At 42.1% G+C, this 19,559-nt stretch overlaps 2 protein-coding genes and 1 non-coding gene across 7 annotated transcripts in view; 2 read left to right on the forward strand and 1 right to left on the reverse strand.

The window, feature by feature from the left end:
* LOC111862106 (organic cation transporter protein) overlaps positions 1 to 19,559 on the reverse strand; it is a 103,120-nt gene that overhangs the window by 8,065 nt on the left and 75,496 nt on the right. For 3 of the 5 annotated variants that reach the window (XM_023847227.2, XM_023847228.2, XM_023847231.2), the window contains 5 exons: positions 10,715 to 11,004; positions 9,525 to 9,668; positions 6,877 to 6,980; positions 3,265 to 3,419; positions 1,979 to 2,147 (listed from right to left, as the gene is read on the reverse strand). In XM_023847227.2, coding sequence (XP_023702995.1) covers positions 1,979 to 2,147; positions 3,265 to 3,419; positions 6,877 to 6,980; positions 9,525 to 9,668; positions 10,715 to 11,004 — 862 coding nt within the window. Of the gene's footprint in view, positions 1 to 1,978; positions 2,148 to 3,264; positions 3,420 to 6,876; positions 6,981 to 9,524; positions 9,669 to 10,714; positions 11,005 to 15,620; positions 15,805 to 16,042; positions 16,198 to 19,559 lie in introns of those variants that run through there. The other 2 variants (XM_023847230.2, XM_023847229.2) reach the window with 2 other exon arrangements.
* Trnal-aag lies at positions 5,024 to 5,105 on the forward strand. The gene has a single exon. It is a non-coding gene; the product is annotated as a tRNA-Leu (tRNA).
* LOC111862107 (organic cation transporter protein) overlaps positions 18,872 to 19,559 on the forward strand; it is a 105,088-nt gene continuing 104,400 nt past the window's right edge. Inside the window, exon 1 of the mRNA XM_023847232.2 lies at positions 18,872 to 19,273. The gene's annotated coding sequence lies outside the window, so the exon portion shown is untranslated. The remainder of the gene's footprint in view (positions 19,274 to 19,559) is intronic.

The following is a 19,559-nucleotide window of genomic DNA, read 5'->3' on the forward strand; positions in this document are numbered from 1 at the left end:
GGTAAAATTATCCCTGTACTTAACTAAGCACTACGCCATGAAGGCGTATAGGGGAGTGGATGTATAGACCCACGTTTTCTTCATCTCGGCACTAGTTGGAGGTAAGTGGTCAGCTTCACGGCCAGGCCGCTTCACCCCCAGGGAAAGAGCCCCCGGTACGCATTAAATAGGAGGTTGGGTGGACCCCAGAGCCGGTCTGGACGACATGGAGAAGTGAAAATTCTTACCCCACCGGGACTCGAACTCCGACTCCTCTGTCGTCCAGCCAGTAGATAGTCGCTATACCGACTGCACTATTACGGCTCGTTAATGTATCTTATAGAAGGCAGAATCTGATTGATGAATTGTGAACGACGGGGAAGAAAGCCGTAGTGACCTATTTTAAGTTACTATACAACTATTCTTCTGTATCGTAATACTCGTATATGAGGAATACCACGAAGCATGCCAGTACAGTCAGCTTGCAGGCTGAATTAAGGCTACTAACCACAACATTATGTAAGATTTGAGGCTTTCACGGCGGTCACTATGAAGAAAGCAGTCTACTGGGATTTGGCACCGTGTATATGTGGTGTTAACCGACGTTTCGGAGGAACGTATCGCCCCCATCTTCAGGGTAGAAGAAAAAGTATAAGAATTCTGCAAGCGACAACACCGTGAGAAACGGTACGGCGATACGTTCCTCCGAAACGTCGGTTAACACCACATATACACGGTACCAAATCCCAGAAGACTGCTTTCTTCACAACCACAACATTGTTCTCGTGTGTTCGGGTGAAGTTTTGTCATTATTTCTGCATTGCAGGTGTTTTGTTGAAGTACCCTCAAGGCTGTCCAAAGGTACCTTAGGACGGAGCTATACATTTCCAATGTTATTTCAAGTTACATATATTTCTTATATGTTTAGTACTGTCAGAATTATCTTTCATGAACGATATATGATCTTATGAGTTCTAAAATACGTAATACCCTATTTATGCAGTTTCGGACTTTCTATCATCTTGTACAAACGTGTTCTATGCTTTTCGATAAGAGTTAATCATATGCTTAGCATTATTAAGTTTAACGTGGCTGTTATCGGTTAATCAGGGATTTTTTTTTAATTCGCTTATTGGGGGGTGGAGTCCAACTGGGTCCACCCGGCACGGTGGCCACTGATTGGCCTATTGTAGCCTGCCCCGGGTGATTATGATGATGGAGAATTTTTGGTGGAATGAAGATTGACAGGGGAAACCGAAGTACTCGGAGAAACCCCGCCCCAGCGCCACTTTGTCCACCACAAATACCACTTGATCGAACCCGGGCCGCCGCGGTGGGAAGCCAGCGACTAACCGCTTGAGCTATGGCGAGGCCCTGATCAGTGATTTAGTCATTAGTTCAATTACAAGTGCTCCCGGTTTGAGCGTCTTCAGTTCGCGGCTTTTGGAATTTTTACGAACATTCTCTGTTTATGGACTTCGGCTTCTCGAATTCCCCCCCCCCCTTTGTATGGGGGAGAACACACACAGAAGTTGCGGAAGACAGGAAATAACAGAAGGCTAGAGAAAATTACTTAGATAAGAACTACATAATTTCTAGTTACTCTTCACAAAATATAATAAGGTTACAAAATCAGGATCAATAAGATGGGCGGAGTATTTAGTGCTCCTGAATGAGGTTTGATCTGGAAAAATTAAAGGAAAAGATCGGCTGGGAGACCTAGGCATAGATGGATGTATTGTATTAAGATGGACCTACAGTAAGTAGGGTGCGAGGTCGACTCCATTTTCTGCCTCAGGATAGAGTCTAGTACTGGGCTCTTTTGAACATTGTAGCGTCTCCAGTTCCTGGTTTTATAAAAGGCAAGATATTCGTTGATCACTTGAGCGACTATCAGCTCCACAAAGTGATCGTTCCTCCATGCAGTTAGCAGATATTCAATAAACATGGAATCTTTATTGTTATAATATAACGTGGCTGCCGCGCGAAGTAATCTTACCACCAGAGTGCGAAGAGCAGTACGGAGGGGAGAGTGATGGCGAGCTGAAGCTGCGACCAACCCCTCACGAAGTAGGCGATGCCGGCTATCGCGATGTAACTCAGTGGCACGGGGAACAAGTAGGACACTCCGGATATCGTCCTCCATTTCCCTCCCACCAGCTCCATACCTACGTGCAGTGAAGCAAGGGTTAGTGACTGAACGGAGGTAAGACGGCAGGTGAATCCTCCATTGCACCAACCGTGGGATTCGAGTGTCATGAGGCTACGGACAGAAGTGAAGGACTCCTGTAAGTTCCTCCACTTACGTCGCGGGCATTCTTCATTATATTTCCCACTGAAACCTTCTTAATAAAGTCATAAATTATGAACAATCTTAATATTATTCATCCTGTTGTGTGTCATAAATATTGCTTTTTTATCGCTAGTGGGGTGGGACTAAGTCCCTTATACTGCGGCCACTTCTGGCCTATTGTACCAGCCCCAGAAGATAGGTAAGGGTAATTGTGGAGCAATTGGTGGAATGAAGATTGGCAGGGGAAACCGAAGTACTCGGAGAAAACCTGCCCCAGCGTCACTTTGTCCACCACAAATCCCACTTTGTCAGACCTGGGATCGAACCCGGGCCGCCACAGTGGCAAGCCAGCGACTGACCGCTTGAGCTATAGCACGCCCCTATGTCATAAATAAGATATATAAAGTATAGGATAAACTGTCTACACAACAACAATTAATATTCAAAACAAAGAAGACACTATTGCATCAACATTTGCTTTTATTATGTTTATTAAATACGAAACATATTTCGACCCTTTCACTGGTCATCATCAGGCGTACAATGCACCAGTCTGATCTGTTGTCATTTTATTTATCGAATAAGAATCCTTATTGTATCTTGAAATTAAATTCAGATGTCAATGTATAACAAATGTTGGGCGAAATTTGAAGCTAAAACCCTTAGATAAAAATTGTATTTAAAAATACAGAGGGAAAGTAAAGTAAACGAGTATGGCATCGAATGGAGAACAATGACAAGCAATCCTGAGGAAGGCCAGGGTCCACACAGGACTGTCATGTCAATGTTGTTGATGGTTGTTTGGTGGCTGAAACTGTCTTAGAATCACGTCGTCACTTTTGTATTCATGGTGTTCAACTTCTCGTTCCACTGCCAGGCAATAAGTTCTAAGACACTTACAAAACGGAAATACTTCTGTTCTACAGAGCAACACTAATGAAGGTGCTTCCATTCAAATTTGCTTTCAATGTAAGTTAACACGTGAAGCTTACACAAAACGAATCCGCTGAAGACAACGCCAACGGAGATGAAGCCGAGGCAACACCGCAGGACGAGGTAAAGCTCGAACCAGGGTGAGAAAGCCATGATTACGGCTAGACATATCTGCAGCACCAGTGAGCCCATCAGAGTCCTCTTGCGGCCGAACCTGAAACGTAAATTTATACTCTCAACTTTACGTTTCTGCCATATTTACGATGTAGGGTACTTATATAAACAGTAGAAATGTTGGCACGATCGCAACGAAAGCTGCCAAAAAGCAATCCTCGCCATTAATCTCTGTGTTTGTCTGCATGTATCAGTTCTAGAATCGCAGAACATACTTTCGTGAATGATTTAAGGTTCTCTCAGCGTTTATTACGAAGAGTTATTTCTGTCATCTTGAATATAGCGCCATACAGTCCTTTGAAACTTAACCGAAGTTTCATGGGAACATGTCGCCTTCATGTTCAGGGTCTAAGAATAAACCAGACAAGAAACCAGCATGAAATAAGGAGCGCCGGTTGACTTTCAACAAAATATACGGCTTTATATCCCAGAAATATAACTTTTCATATTTTAACGGATTTGATCAACGCGTTACCAGGCAACAACTCTATAAACACGGTCCAACACGCAACAATAGAGTAAGCTGTGTTTTCTGTAGATCCGACCGACGCGCCAATAGACTGGCTAGATAGCGATCACGTGATATGTGTTTACTGCAGGGTCATGTCCGTTCCGCGACTATATAAATAAGAGTGTCAGAATTCTTTCTAGGCAATTATAAGTAGTAGTAGTGGCAGAAGCAGGCGAACAAGCAAGCTGTAAGCTCGACGAGTACAGAAGAGTACAGGAAGTAGCCTGTGAAGATTTAACGTGTGGTTTGAAGACTCTGTGCATGGTGTAGTACAGTGGTATTTTGAATATGTGATTTAGGGAAACTTTTACAGTTACTGTGTTATAAATCCGTGAATATTAGTGCAGATCGACTAAAGAGATAGCGTGGAGTGTTTCGTAGTGTGAAAATCAGTATCAGTGTTATAATTATTTGTAGTTATGACTGTAAATGGTCAATAAATCCGATTACCAATCCGAACCCCGTCTTTAGTCACCCCTACAAGTGACAATATTTTCGTGAAATTTGATACTGAGAAGTTTTACTAAATCTTGTCGACGCATTCCAGTTTTTCTTAAAATCGGACAAAAGCGACGGGAATGTTTTGTGACGACGTAGGGTAGACGCGTTTCTGGGCGAATCTGGAGAGAGATCGCTAGTAAAGCGCTGGGTGTGCTGTATAGCGGAGAGAAGGGAGTTTAGAATAAGTGTATCGAAGAAAAATGAAATACGTACTTTAATTTCAATATATTTTTCCCCGTAAATTTCACGGTTCTCGAAATAATTAAAGAAAAATAATTATTATACAGTGTCAACTCCAGAACGGGTGGACTGATTTTGATCAAATTTTATATTTGAGGTACCAGTAGAAGCCACCTATGAACACGATAATAATTTTTAGGATCCCATAAAAGGCGGAAAATATTTTGTCTAGCTAAGCGATTATTAGCTTTTCTAGAAGGACTACGATCCATAGAGTTCGGTGTTTGCTTTTATCACTGTTGGTTGCTGTTTCTTCCTGCATGTATATATCCGGTTGCACAGATGTTACTTAAGCGTACACGTGATGGAGACACTGATAGCCTGTACTGCAAAGATAAGATTTGAAAACAGACTGAAGTGTATGTTTCTTTCCTTAAATCTTACAGAATGTGGGTAGCGTGGCCGAGCGGTCTAAGGCGCTGGTTTAAGGCACCAGTCTCTTCGGAGGCGTGGGTTCGAATCCCACCGCTGCCATCTATTTTTAGTTTATAAAAAGAATTTTTGTTTCCTCCGCTATCAGATCTTTTTCAAAGGCAGTTTTACCCAGTCCTGCTTGTCTAAGATCCATTTCAAGATTATCTTTATAAATCTACGTAAGTCTTGCAAGTGGTCTTTTCCATTCAAGTTTTCCGGTTAAACTTAAGTTGGAATTCACTGAAGTTTCTTTATGCATTTCTTTCATACATACTCCGATTTAGGTCCAGATATTTTCCAGAACAGCTCCCTCTCGAGAAATAAGTTTGTGACACTTTAATGAGCACGTGAAATAAGTTACCCAGAGTAAAGAGACTAAATGTTGAGGTTGAGTTTGTTTTCTACTTCCCTCTGAGTCAATTGTGGGTGCTGGTGTCTCGTGAGTAACGGCAGCGCGCGAGGTACGAGTATGTATTATCTTGAAGGATCTTACGAAAGCAACGAATTCTATCAGCATTGATGGGATTCAGATATGGTAAAAGCTAAATAAAAAGCTATCCCTGTAACACGCCGTGAAGGTCCATATGGTTGTGAGACTCGAGGCACACATTTTCTCTAGACACTCGACTCACAGATGGCGGTAAGGTTGTCAGCCCTACGCGCCGGCCGCCAGTTACCCCCAGAAAGTTTCCTGGTACTCATTTCTGTTAGAGGCTGAGTCGACCCCAGAGGCATAATGCGGTTAAAAAGTTAGCTAAATTGAAGAAAAAAAAATCCACCTCATCTGTGCTCGAACCCGCGACCTTCCAGCTTGTGGTATAGTGCCTCAACTAACTACGTTATCGCCTTCCAAATACAAGAAATGACCACTGACTAACACACGACTATGCTGAGTAATTTACATAATGGTTTGAGAAATTACGAATATAAATAAGCAATTAAAGGGCTTTTATGTTTCGACAGCATAATCGTACAGTAGTTACACTTATGTGATAATTTTCTTTGCGATCGCCCTGATTTTCAGCCCATTTGTTCATCGTCTACATGTTTCCTTTATTACACCAGAATAACATGTTTTCGGGTGGGTCTTTGTCGGCTTATTTTCGTGAATGACACACCATTTCAGGTGTAATTTCATCATCGGTCATTCTTCGGCTATCCCGAATATGCTGACATGCATAGGGCTTTTGTATATAAGAACGCTGTAAATTTGTGAATATCTACCAATAACAAGAACGAAGATATCCAATAAAGGAAGGGCTCATTTCCTCGTCAGAGAAGACACCCCATGGCTACTATTTCATGGTCTTGAGACTCAAAATATGGTCATGATCCACAAAAGGAGTTCAAAGTCAAGACGGGGTGACTGAGACACCGTCAGCCATAGAATAACTGACCTTGAACGCTCGGCTGACTTCTTCCCATCAGATGGAGGCAGGATTTTCGTCCGACACTCACGTTAAATTCAACCACACTACAAGTTGTTACACCCCAGAGGACAGTAATTTTCAAAAGTAGGAAATTTTTGGAACATATAAAAATATTACATAGCTGTTTTGATTCAAATAATGCCTGGACTTTATGGTTTGTTCCATAAAGTTCATCTGAAACACAGAGACATGTCGATTGAAATGAATGCCACTAATCCTTACCTTACTTTTGTAAATCCCGGTCATAGGAGGAAATAATTGGACTTAAATAAGTCTATAGAAATCCAGGAACACTCAGGAAGGGATGTGGGAAGTGTCCTTGTGAGACACAGGTAAAATGACGGGCAAGAAGGAGCGTGTGTGAGACCGACTGTAAAACATGCAGACTTTGTTTTTACTACCTGTCGGACACCATGCCGGAAACCAGACCTCCGGCCGCCACTCCGGCCAGGAACATCATCTCCGCTACATTCACGAGTTGTGCTCTGTCGCATACCAGTTGCCACTGCAACAAATTATACAATTCATTGTTCATTTCTTGCCCATACAAATCTTATAGTGAGGCAAAAATAAAGTTGTCCCTGTGTTAACTAATTAAGCACTATGCCGTGAAGGCGTATGGGGGAGTGGATGTGTATATCCACGTTTTCTTCACCTCGGCACTAGCTGAAGGTGAGTGGTCAGATTCACGCCCCGGCCGCTTTACCTCCGAGGAAAGATCCCCCGGTACCCATGGGATAGTATGTTGGGTGGACCCCAGAGTCGGTCTAGACGTCATGGAGAAGAGAAAATTTTTGACACTACCGGGACTCGAAATCCGACCCTCAGTCGTCCAGCCCGTAGCCAGTCGCTATACTGACTGAGCTATCCCGGCTCCCCTTATAGTGAGACGATCAAAATGTATTTCTTACTGTCGCAAATTATGTGCAGGAAACCTCTATGAAACAAACTGAAATCCTTTTTTTCAACATCTTTATGGTTGCTGTGTTATCAGTCATATGACACAATATTAAGCTAAGGAATTTGATCTTACGCTCTGTTAGAAGAACACAGACTAAGGTGTTTGAGAATGCCGTGCCGAAGAGAGTATTTGGATCTAAGAAGTAACAGGAGAAATATAACCTTCGATTGTTGATTGTAATGACGTTAGTTGAAGAGTACAACTTATGAATTATTTCATTGTGACATTTTCTCCATCTTCCTCTTCCATTCTCTCTCTGTGTTTCAGATATCCTCCACAGTTCTTTGTACTCAAAGGCCTTAAATCTATGTTCATCCAAGAAGTAAAATGGCTACGTTTTCATCCATGCAAAACAACAGATAAAACTACAGTTTTGTATATTTTAATATTTATATTTTAAGACAAGATATGAGATGGATCATGAACTGATTGACAGTAATCATTTCCTGTCTTTTATGTGCCATTAATTTCTTCGTGAATGTAATTTTGATCCGAATTGTCGCAGAATACTTTTATTCGCTGCGTTTTCTGAAGATTTGTTGCCTATCTTACGCTGTATTTTGTTTTCCTCCATTCCAATGACATATGAAGACATATAGACATGTGATCCTACTTACTTTCTCCATATTATGGATTCACAATTTCGCAAAATGGGTTTAAGGAGGTGAGGTGTAACAGCGGTATTTTCAGACTTCCTATTGAGGATGCGTACAGAGTTATTCATGCGCCCCGGTAAATACTCGTATACATGTAATAACATTTGTTATAGTGCTGCATGGTATTATAGTAACATAGTGCGCCGACGGGCACAGCACATATCGGTTGCAGGTAGTACTGATTCCGCCGGTAGGTGGATCTGCCAGCAATAGTCTCTTTGTCGTCAGTTATCGTCATTTTCATGAAAATGTTTTTTTAGAAATGCTTCTTGAAACATCTATTTTCTTCAGTGTTTGATGTTATGATGTTGGATAGTGGGTACTCCAAGCTTAGCTCCTAACATGAATACCTTCTTAATTATCTGACTCATAATCTGGTAGTAGTTCTTGAATGTAAAACACTGCTGATTGGGTCTACCAACCCGCGTCGAGACACTTTCATCCACCTCCCATGCTTACAACTCACATTCTAAGATATATGTTCCGAAACTGGGTCCAAGAGACGCCGAGCTTACGTTGTCCTCTAAACTCCTGCGTTCAATCGCTGCAGATACAAAGGAATACATTCACTGCGCTTGTGGCCTTCGTCACAATTAAAAGTTCAGTGTCATGTGAGTACAAAATGCAAAAACCAGAGACATGATTATTTCATCATTGACCCAGAAACAATATCTGTGAACAGCTAAGAGCGAACTCTTACCTTCTGATATCAAACGGGGTATGTGAAATTGTGTCCAATTTATACGGTATGTTGTGTGAAACAGAAATCTGGCAATCGAACAGCTGGGATGAGCAGTTACTATTCGTGCCTCGCATTTCTGAAATCCAGATTTGGAATCTCGATCCCTAAACCGGCTATTCTGAATGAAACGGGTCGTGGATACGAAATGGGTCCTGGAAGTAGAGCAGACTGTTTGTCGCGGCTTATGCAACAGAAAATTCAGAAATTTAATTGTGAAAGCCTGGAGGAAAGAGACCACTTCACAAACGTATTCGTGGAGAGAAGGGAAATACTGAAGTGGATCTTAAGTAAGAAAAGTGTAAAATATGGATTGAAATCACAAGACTCTGCCGGGCTGTTATGAACACAATAATGATCCTTCGCGTGTCATAGGAGGCGAGGAACGTGTTAACTCTCTGAGCAACTACCAGCTTCTCAAGAACATCTCTGTTCCATGGAGTTCATATAAGTTATTAATCCTATAACTTGAAATGGGATTGATTCTGTAGTTTATATATAATTCGATTTGAGCTTCATATAAAGCAGGTTTATGTTAAACAGAAAAGAACCAGCTGGATTTCGACGTAGAGCTTCTAATCCAAACTTCATCGAATACCAGTCAGTAATTTCGAAGAAGAAATGCGGACAACAAACATTACCTCCGGTTTATACATTTCTTTTACGCCCATCAGTTCAATGTGAAGACCTCACCTTCTCAGTGATGGTTTCTCCAGACTCGGTGCTGTCAAACTGCCATTGGGTGCAAGCCCTGCTAGAGTTGTTGTGTCCAGAGAATGTAGCTGCTGAGTAATCCACATCCCAGATATGGCAGGGATTGTAGCTGTCCTTGCCGTCCTTAGGAGAAACAAACATATGGCAGGATAACGCTTGCTGGGAGTTCTCATTTTGTAAAGGACTCGACATATTATGTAACTGCTCATGTGTAACATGCTTTCAGTTTAGTTTAAGCCGTTTAGGCCGGTTCCTATCCTTCAGATCTGTTTCAGAACAGAAGCTGAGGAAGCCGTTCAGTGCAACAAATTAAATAAAACAGAAAGGTGAAGATGTCACATAAATATTCTCAAGAAGTTATTTGGACCCGAGAGAGGAGGCATTAGAGAAAGCTACATACTGAAAAGAAGAAGTACTTGGTAATACATTCAACAAATTTTATTATTGTGTTCATATCAGTTGGTCTCTGAGTTCCTGCTCGGTATATCAGAGACTTTGCATTCTTCACTGTTTGCTCTTCATGCAAAAATTGTCCCTCTGCTAGACGTGTATTAGCTGCTAATATTGTCTGCAGGGACGTTGACATATTCGGGGCAAGGAACGTTCTCCTCAATCGTCTTTTATAATATTATTAATCACTACTATTTGCAGGAACATAAACTAGGATTAAACTGAATTATTATTATTATTTCTAAATATGTATACTTCACATTTCTCAATTGTCAATAGTAACTTAGATTTGTGATAATGAAATTATTATTATTATTATTATTATTATTATTATTATTATTAGTAGTAGTAGTAGTAGTAGTAGTAGTAGTAGTAGTAGTAGTAGTAGTAGTAGTAGTAGTAGTAGTAGTAGTAGTAGTAGTAGTAGTAGTAGTATTTTGTTTGTTTCCTTATATGCATTAATGTGGTTTTCCTAAAATGCTTACCTTTAATTAGTCTTTGACTTTATGTTGTGTTTGTCCAGTATGTGACTACTTTTATCTACACCGTACTGTGTCTGTAATTGGCCTTGTGGCTGTTGGATCAGCACATAGATAATAAAGAACTGAATTGAAATCAAGGATGATAAAAAGGGCGTGATTCGTGTCACTCGTGGATGTTGCTATATAGCTGCGGTTGTAGTCAGAGTAATTCAGGAGCAGAGAGCAGAGAGATATTACCTTTGTGCTTAATATATGAGAGATGTTTCTCCACTCGTCCACCGAAATGTTCGCGAGGTGAGGTTTCGCGCACCAGAAATCTGACGGGAGGGACTGGAACGTGAGGGCGAATATATGCCACGTGCAGGGAATGTTGAAGAGCGACAAGAAGAATGTAAGTTGAAGCTGCCACCGCCCATACTCGCCCACAGCCTGAGAAATAGGGTCCTCCGTCTCTCCTTCATCTCTCTTGGGTTTTACGGACGCGTGTTTCGGCTCAGGGCCGCTAGGTGTCGTGTCGGCCATTGAGTCTGTAGAAAAAGTAAATATGTTATCAGCACTATAGGTTTATTCACATTACAGAAAATGATCTACGTGGGAAAGAAGATTTGGACTATTAGTTAAACTTCTCCGTGCTGAATTGTGATAAAAACAGATATATATTCTTGCAATGGTTTGTTTGTATACTTGAGATTACAAAATGGTGGCAAAACAGTTTTTTACTTAACGTTAAATCTCCAAATAATTCAAATCAGAAAAAAAATGCCTTTTGCAGTGCATATTACGTCATTCATAGAATGGGAATCGTTAGTTAGGTCTGCGTGTTTTTGGTTTTTATATTTATTTTGTTTTGTTTTAGAATGAGATGTGAAAATATCCAGTAATTATTATTGTATGAAGTTTATTTCACTATTTAGCCAACTTTCAATACGAGGATAGATGGTCTTATGGTAGAGTCTTGTCCATTTGTCTGTTGGGTTTTAGAACCAAGAGACAGTGCCATTGAATTTTGTGTGAATATCATACCAATAGAGGCCATCCTACGTTTTAAATTTTAATATGGTACAATCAATAACTTCATAGTATTATGACTGCCTTTAAAATTTTTCAAATGGAAGTGACACAAATCCCACTTAATGTAGAGTCCTTACATTTTGTGTGATAAATCTTCGAAATGTATTCAACTGCTATTGTGACTATTCTGCAAAACATAAACAGCAATATGGCGGACGCGAGAAATCTGCATTCAGCTATAACAACGGCCATAGCTAATGAACCATTGAAGCCAGATACAACTACAGATTCTGCGTTAGACACTACTGAACAAAGAAGCGATGGTGCTTAACTCTATAGATATAACTTAAAGCTTTAAAGAATGAAATTCTTCAAATAATGTATACAGTATCAACAATGCCGTCTTCTGGTATGTGGCGCGTGTAGATCTTGTGTGAACCGACGTTTCGAAGGAAAGTATCGCCTCCATCTTCAGGGTAAAAAATCCGCAAACAAGGAACCAGCTTGAGCAGGTGACTGCAGTGTATGAGTGACTGTCGATCACAGTGACCGCGCGGTCTAAGGCATGAATTGTCTTCGATTACTCCAACGGTGGGATCAAGGGTTCGAATCCTACTCAAGGCATGGTTATCTGTATGCGTTTATTCTCCATTTGTGTTGTTCTGTGTGTAGGTAGCGGCCTTACGACTGGCTGATCCCCGTCGAAAAGATCCTACCGGTTGTGTATAGAGTTAAGAAACTGAAAAGAGGCAAAGATCCGAGAAAAGGACTGTAGAGCCATAGACAGATGGATGGATAGTATGAGTGACTATTGACGGGATTTGGATTGAATCTTTGGATTTATTGTACTTATTCTTTCAACTCATAATTACAGGAAATACAACGCTTCCGCGAATTTCCGCACTTTACGCTTCACCGCTACACACGCACTAAGGTTCTGAGTCTTCAGTAGTCTTATCCTGGCAACGGAGTTCAACACAGTAGTTACTCGTATACTAGTCTCACTGTAAGTGCAACACCTTATGAATAATGCTCAGATTTGCAGTATTGGTAGTTGCCTGTTCGTTGAGGTTCAGCTGCCTCATCTTGGCTAACCTTGATATGGTAACCACGAATGAAGCTTAGGAGTAGTCAGAAATCGGTTAATAATTTTTACCCCAATCAAACTTTTAAAATCTTAGAGAGATAAGATGATGTGGTATTGAGTGGATTCATCTGGCTCAGGATAGGGACCAGTGGATCGATCTTTTTTTAACACGACAATGAACCTTCTGTTTCTATAAAATATTGGGAAATTCTTGAGTAGCTGAATGACTGGCGGTTTCCCAAGAAGAACTCAGCTCCATGGAATTAGTTAGTTAGTCAAATTCTTTAAAGTGAAACAAAGTTGAGGTTACACCAAGTTTGAGTAGATCAGTTGTGTGTGGCAAGGATCAAACGATATACATTCCACACAGGAACTTACTAACATTTGGCTGCAATACAAACTTTGCTGCTCGGAACTGCGTTTATTTTAACAATAGGATTCCCACCCATGAACCTCAAGGAACATAATGTTTTTTTTTTCTTTTTTTCCCCCAGAAACGTGTATGGGTTGCTGAGAAGTTCCAGTCCTCTGCGCCGAAACTTAAGATAAAGAATACCTCGAATGTTCAGACCTTATGAAACGTATTTGTAAAATATTGCATCTTATATTCATGCAATCTAAATAAACTCGTACTTCTCATTACCTGATAGTCATTCCAGAAAGCAACTCTGAGACAAGTACAGCGTCTGGGACGGGAAAGAAAATCTATCTCTCTATCTATCCATCCATGCATCTTATCTATATATGACTCTACAGCCCTTGTGGTCCTTGACCGCCTTTTCAGTTTCTTTATCTACACAGTTGGTAGTACCCCTTGGATGTGGTATCAGCCCATTCAAGGCCGCTACCTACACACAGAACAACACAACGACAAAATAAACGCACACAGACATCCATGCTTCGGCTTGGATTTGAACCCAACATCCCAGCGTTCGAGAGGGCGAAGATGGTTCATATGTAAGACGGCGCGGCCACTATGATCGGCGAAAGAAAATTTTACTCGCTGCTTATTAAGACAGAAAGGAAAGAAGGAAAAGCTTGGGCGCAGAACTAAAATCTTATAAGTACCAACGAAAAATCTGTCACATCATACTGCTCTGTCCTGCGAGTTCCTACTCTCGTTGCCGATAAGGAGAAATACCGAAACTGGGTTCGCTGATCGGATTGGTGAAACTTTTCACATGGAACATACTGTTACTTTAAATTTGCAAAATCATAGCTTCATCCCAGCATACCCTATGATCCTCTTCATAAGCATTTTAGGCTAATTTTGATTTTTCTAAAAGACCTTTGAGACTGACACTATGTTGACGGAGCCGCACGGCTAGAGGTCTGTCAGTCTCGCCAATGTAGCTTCCGCCACATCCGGAAGGGACTGCTGTACATTCACTGTGATGTCTGTTGTGGATCTCTTTCCGGCCTGGTTTACATGAGCGAAAACATAAGTGTGTGTTTAGTTTTGAAGATCGTCCTAATGTTGTGTCTATTCCCTATAAGATTAAACCGTTCTGAAATACCCTTCACACAGGGGATACACAGAGGACTCAGAGGTGTTTCGTAATAGTTCGGACGACTGCTACCCTTGGAATTAATAACTGAGTGAATGAAACCTTGGGGATAATCACTGAGCTGAAGATCGTGTCTCAGGTTATATAGCTGTAGTTATGCTGACGTGGATTATCCAGTGACAGGTTAGCTCTTTCTATCGGAGCCAACAGAGTAGGTGTCTCCCACTCCTAACCTGAAGACGGAAACAGATCCAGTTTCCGAAACGTTGTATTATTCTTGTCATTTAGAATACAGAACGATTGACACAGTCCAAAAACCCAGCAATCCCGGGGGAAAATAGTAGCGAAATAAAGATTGAAGGATTTTGGAGTCAATAATAGACCCGAATTTTATTTTCACTCACTAATGGAGCTGAGCCCTTCTTGAGAAGCCGCCAATTGTGCAGCTACTCAAGAATTTATCAGCATTTTATGGAAACAGAAAGTTCATTACCGTGTTCACAAGAGGCCTCAACTGGTCCCTATCCTGAGCCAGATCAATCAAATCCATACCATCCCATCCTATCTCTCTAATTTCCATTCTAATGTTGTCCACCCACCTACGCTTTGGTCTTCCCAGTGGTCTCTTTTACGAGAGAATAATTATTCTTTTGCGATTTTGAAACTCAATGAAGTTGTAATTTCAATTAAAGGCTTAACGAATGTTGCAGTGGCTTATTGCATAGACAGGTCTAAGAATTGTCGGAACATTGAAGTTTACATACCAAAACTGGAACATTTACTGTTTCCCTGGCAACTGACAGATGCTGAATCTCTTGTGACGTCCTTTTTTTTTTCCAATGTAGCTCTAGAATTGTGAACAACACTGCCACACTAGCGGATGTCTGTAGAAACACTAAGCGTGGGGCAATGCAACACACGTGCCACAAAACCGCTTCACTATTTAGATTCAAGCAAATGGTTTTACATATGTTAATCTTAATTTCGACCGGTCGCATTACAGGCCAGGAAACAGGAGATCTATTCTCACACTGATTAATATTCACGCTCCCAGCGTCAGAATATTTACTGTTGATATTATGAAGTCGAAACGTTCTGTCTTGAAGATTATCTCTGCTGCGTCGTGACGTCCTTATAGTCTAGTAGATATTTACCTATTTCCCAGACTCATCTACCTTGCAAATGGAAGCAGCACGTTCCTCCGAAACGTCAGTAAGTACATACAAGACTATACAGAGCGTTACATCCCAGAAGTGCCATGCCATAGCTCAGGCGGTTAGTCGCCAGCTCCCACCGCGGCGGCCCGATTGCGAACCGAGGTCAGGTCATGTTGGATTTATAGTGGACAAAGTGGCACTGCGGTAGATTTCCTCCGAGTACTTCAGTTTCCCCTGCCAACTCTCATTCCACCGACTGCTCCACATTCATGATCATCTATCATCTCGGACTGGTACAGTAGGCCAGTTAGTGGCCGACGTACCAAGTGGACTCAGTCTCACCCCGCCACAAGAAACTAAAATAAACCTAAAAGAACTACCTTGCAGAAGACAGTAACGAGAGAACCTCAGATCCCGTATGGCTTATCCGACATTTCACTCATTCACTCATCAGTGGTCCTAAAGCCCTTTGATGGGCCCTGGTTTCTTCATCAGTTTCATAATCTTTTTTACACAGTCGGTAGGACTCTTGGACGGGTGATCAGCCATTCGCAAAGCCTCCACCTACGCACAGGACAACACATACACTGAATAAACGCACACAGACATCCTTGCCTTGAGTGGGATTCGAACCCATTATCGCAGCGTTCGAGCGAGTGAAGACAGTTCATGTCTTAGACCGCACGGCCACTGTAATCAGCTATCCGACGTTCATAAAATTATATTATTGGACTTATTACTATTATAATTTACAGTGAAAAAATTTCAGTACAGGCCACAAATTAAGGCCAATATAGCTTACCCACACAATTTATCGCAGAAATACTTTTATAAGCAAGACTTTCGAAATTCTTGTAGCTTCAGCAGTTACGCTTGTACTGGCACTATCATTTCCTTGCGATTGCCGCTTCCCGGACACAGAAAGCTGTCGACCTTTCTTCTAAACACGCACCTAACTGCATACTTTGGAAGTAAAGAACTGGAAAAGAGCCTATTTCAAACACTGTATATTATCAGCACGCTAAATCAGAAAAACCTGAAAAAGGGACTTATGGCATGCAGAAATGTCCTAGGGAAGATAAGTCGTGGCTCAGCTGGTCTGGATATTCCTCGCTTTTACGGAACCTATGGCTCATTACCCGGTTCATAACACCCCGTCACTGAACCCATCAATGGTAAGAATAAAGTTAGCCGTGTACTTAATTATGCAACTAAACAATATGCCATGAAGGTATGGGGGGGTGGAGGCATAGCTCCACCATTCTTAACCCTGGCACTAGATAGAAGACAGTGGTTAGTTTCACGTCCCTGTCGCTTTACTCTCGGAGCTAAGGCCCTCGGCACCCATTGGATATGAGGCTGGGTAAGCACCAGAGCCCGTCTAGACCATATGGAGACGATAATACTGTCCTTCCCCTGTCGGGAATCGAACCCCAGTTGTCCACCTTGTAGCCTAGTCGCTATACCGACTGAGCTATCCTGTGGTAAACAAGGACAACCATATCTGATCAGTTTGTTCACGTATTGCTAATGTTGTAACCTGAAAGAAATACGGTGTAGAGATATGAATTCATTTAAATTGACCCAGAATAGAGTTCAAGGGGCACGCAGTAGTGTAGTTGGTTGAGGTATTATGCTACAAGTCGGAAGGTCGCGGGTTCGATTCCCGATGAGGTCACTTGATTTTTCAATTGACCTAATCCTTCCAGCAGCACTATGGACCTGGAGTCGTCGACTCAGCCTCTAACAGAAATGAGTACCAGAAATCTTCATGGGGGTAAACAAACTCACCGCCTTCTGTGAACTTAGTGCCTAGGGAAAATGTGGGAGCCTCGACGTCTCAGAATCCTATGGGCCTCCACGGCCTGTTACGGGGATAACTTTACTTTTTTATTTGGATAGATTTCAGTGATTCGCTGTTGAAGGCACAACAATGAAAATTTTGATTCCATAGAAGTCAGAACATTTTTTGATTAGCTGTGAGACCATCAGCGTTTGAAGAACACCCTGCACCATAGCGCCGTATAATCCAACTATGTGCATGTAGACCTATATAATAGACGACATTTTCTAGCCGATCAGATTACCACAGCTCATAAAGTAGGTCAGTGTACCTCGCTGTTCCTACCAGTTCTGATCCTAGCAGCTACGCCGCAGGGAACAGATCTAGCTGCTGTAGTTTTTGCATTCATAATTTCTACTGTCCTTCATCTTAGTGTCTTGCATAATATCAGCACTGCTGAGCACATGCAGTGTCGCTAATGTTCTAGACTCATATTGGTAAGCGACGGTCTTGACAGTGGATTCACGACAGGGGCAACGGATTTTTCTGTACTTTGCACGGCCGAGATCGGTTCTGGGGAACACGCACCGTCATATACAATGTGTACTGGGTGCTCTTTCCTCGGAGGGCAAAGCGGCCGCCGCGTGAAACTGACCATTCACCTCCATCTAATGCCGAGGTCAAGAATTGAGCTATACCTCCACTCCCCCACACGTCTTCATGGCTTAGTGCTTAATTGATTAAGCGCAGGAACAATTTTCTTTCGAATTTACCGTAGTCCTATATGGTAAAAAGGTGAATTAAGCACTACGCCATGAAGGCGTATGGGGGATTGAATGTATACATCCACATTTTCTTTACCTCGGCAGTAGTTAGAGGTGAGTTGTCAGCTTCACACCCCTGCCACTTTACCCCCAGGGAAAGAGCCCACGGTACCCATTTAATACGCGGTTGGGTGCGCCCCAGAGCCGATTTGGACGACGTGGAGAAGAGGAAATTCTTGACCCTACCGGGACTCGAACTCCGACCCCTTGGTCGTCCAGCCCGTAGCCAGTCGCTATACCGACTGCCCTAATCCGGCTCCTGGTCTTATGTGGCCTCCATTATAATATCAATTTTATCAGAAAATATTCGTAACAGTGAATAAAGTACGAATATAAAGATGGGGCGGGATCTGTCAGTCAGTACGGTGACTTGGAGGCCGTTATTCTGTGTTCGATAAGTTCAGAACTTTCTATCTTCACCTTCAAGTCCAGACCGACTCTGAGGCCCGCCGAACCTGTTCCGCAATGGACACCGGAAGCACTGATACAGCGGGTAAAATGACTGACTTCCGTCTAAAACCTGCTCACAGCACTTGTGAAGTATTTTCTCCATTGCCTAGGTCTTAAAATGGTGACGCTTTTTTTTATTGCTAGTGGAGTGGGACTAAGTCCCTTGCACTACGGCCACTTCTGGCCTATTGTACCAGCCCCAGATGATGTGTGAGGGTGATTGTGGAGCAATTGGTGGAATGAAGATTGGCAGGGGAAACCGAAGCACTCGGAGAAAACCTGCCCCAGCGCCACTTTGTCCACCACAAATCTCACTTGACCGACCCGGGATCGAACCCAGACCGCCGCTGTGGGAAACCAGTGACTAACAACTTGAGCAATAGCGCGGCCATGGTGACGCTTAAACATCTTTACCAAAATTCGAAACCGGTCTTGTACCGTTACAAGTGATGTTCCTTAACTCCGAGAGCTGTAATTATTTGTTAAACACCGTGTGGAGAAGGGGGGATGGAAAAGGCTGAGTTCAAGGGCGGAGGAACAGAGTAATACAGGAGAAACAGTCAGAATTCCCAACTCCTACTACCTCACCTCGTTCAAATACCTAATAACTATGTAGATGTAGCTCAGGCTCCGTGGTGTTGTGCTGTGCTGTATGTAACTTCTTGGTGCTCTTAGCAGAAATTGATTTAAATCTTAACTAATGTGCAAGTTGTATAGAAGAAGGCCATGAACTTTTAACTACGATGTTATAGACGATTCAAAACGCACGTCAAACAAAATGAAACCTGGGGAAACATGGAACTGTGTGGCTCAGTGCCCTTGGCAGGGTCAGTGCCATTAAATAAAGAAACTAACATATAAACACTACGTGTTAATGTGTGACTGTCCCCGAGAAGTGAATGTCACAAGGATCCAGAAAATAGCTGTGAGATGCTTTTCGTCAGATCGGAAGAGCAGCGACCTGGCTTCTTCTGAAGTAAGTAATTGTGGTTAAATTAGCGTACAGTAGTTTCAGTCCAGATGTTTCGAAACTGTGGCACAGTTCAGATATTTGTGAACAACGATAACAGTTCGAAACCTGATTCAGGAGGAAATTAAGAGGCGATTGAACTCGGGTAACGCTTGTTACCATTCAGTCCAGAACCTTTTCTCTTCTCGTCTGTTGTCCAAAAACATAAAAATTAGAATATACAAAACTATAATTTTGCCTGTGGTTCTGTGTAGGTGTGAAACTTAGTCTCTGACATTAAGGGAGGAACATA

Source organism: Cryptotermes secundus, unplaced genomic scaffold, assembly GCF_002891405.2.
Source record: "Cryptotermes secundus unplaced genomic scaffold, Csec_1.0 scaffold645, whole genome shotgun sequence".
Taxonomy (NCBI): Eukaryota; Metazoa; Arthropoda; class Insecta; order Blattodea; family Kalotermitidae; genus Cryptotermes; species Cryptotermes secundus.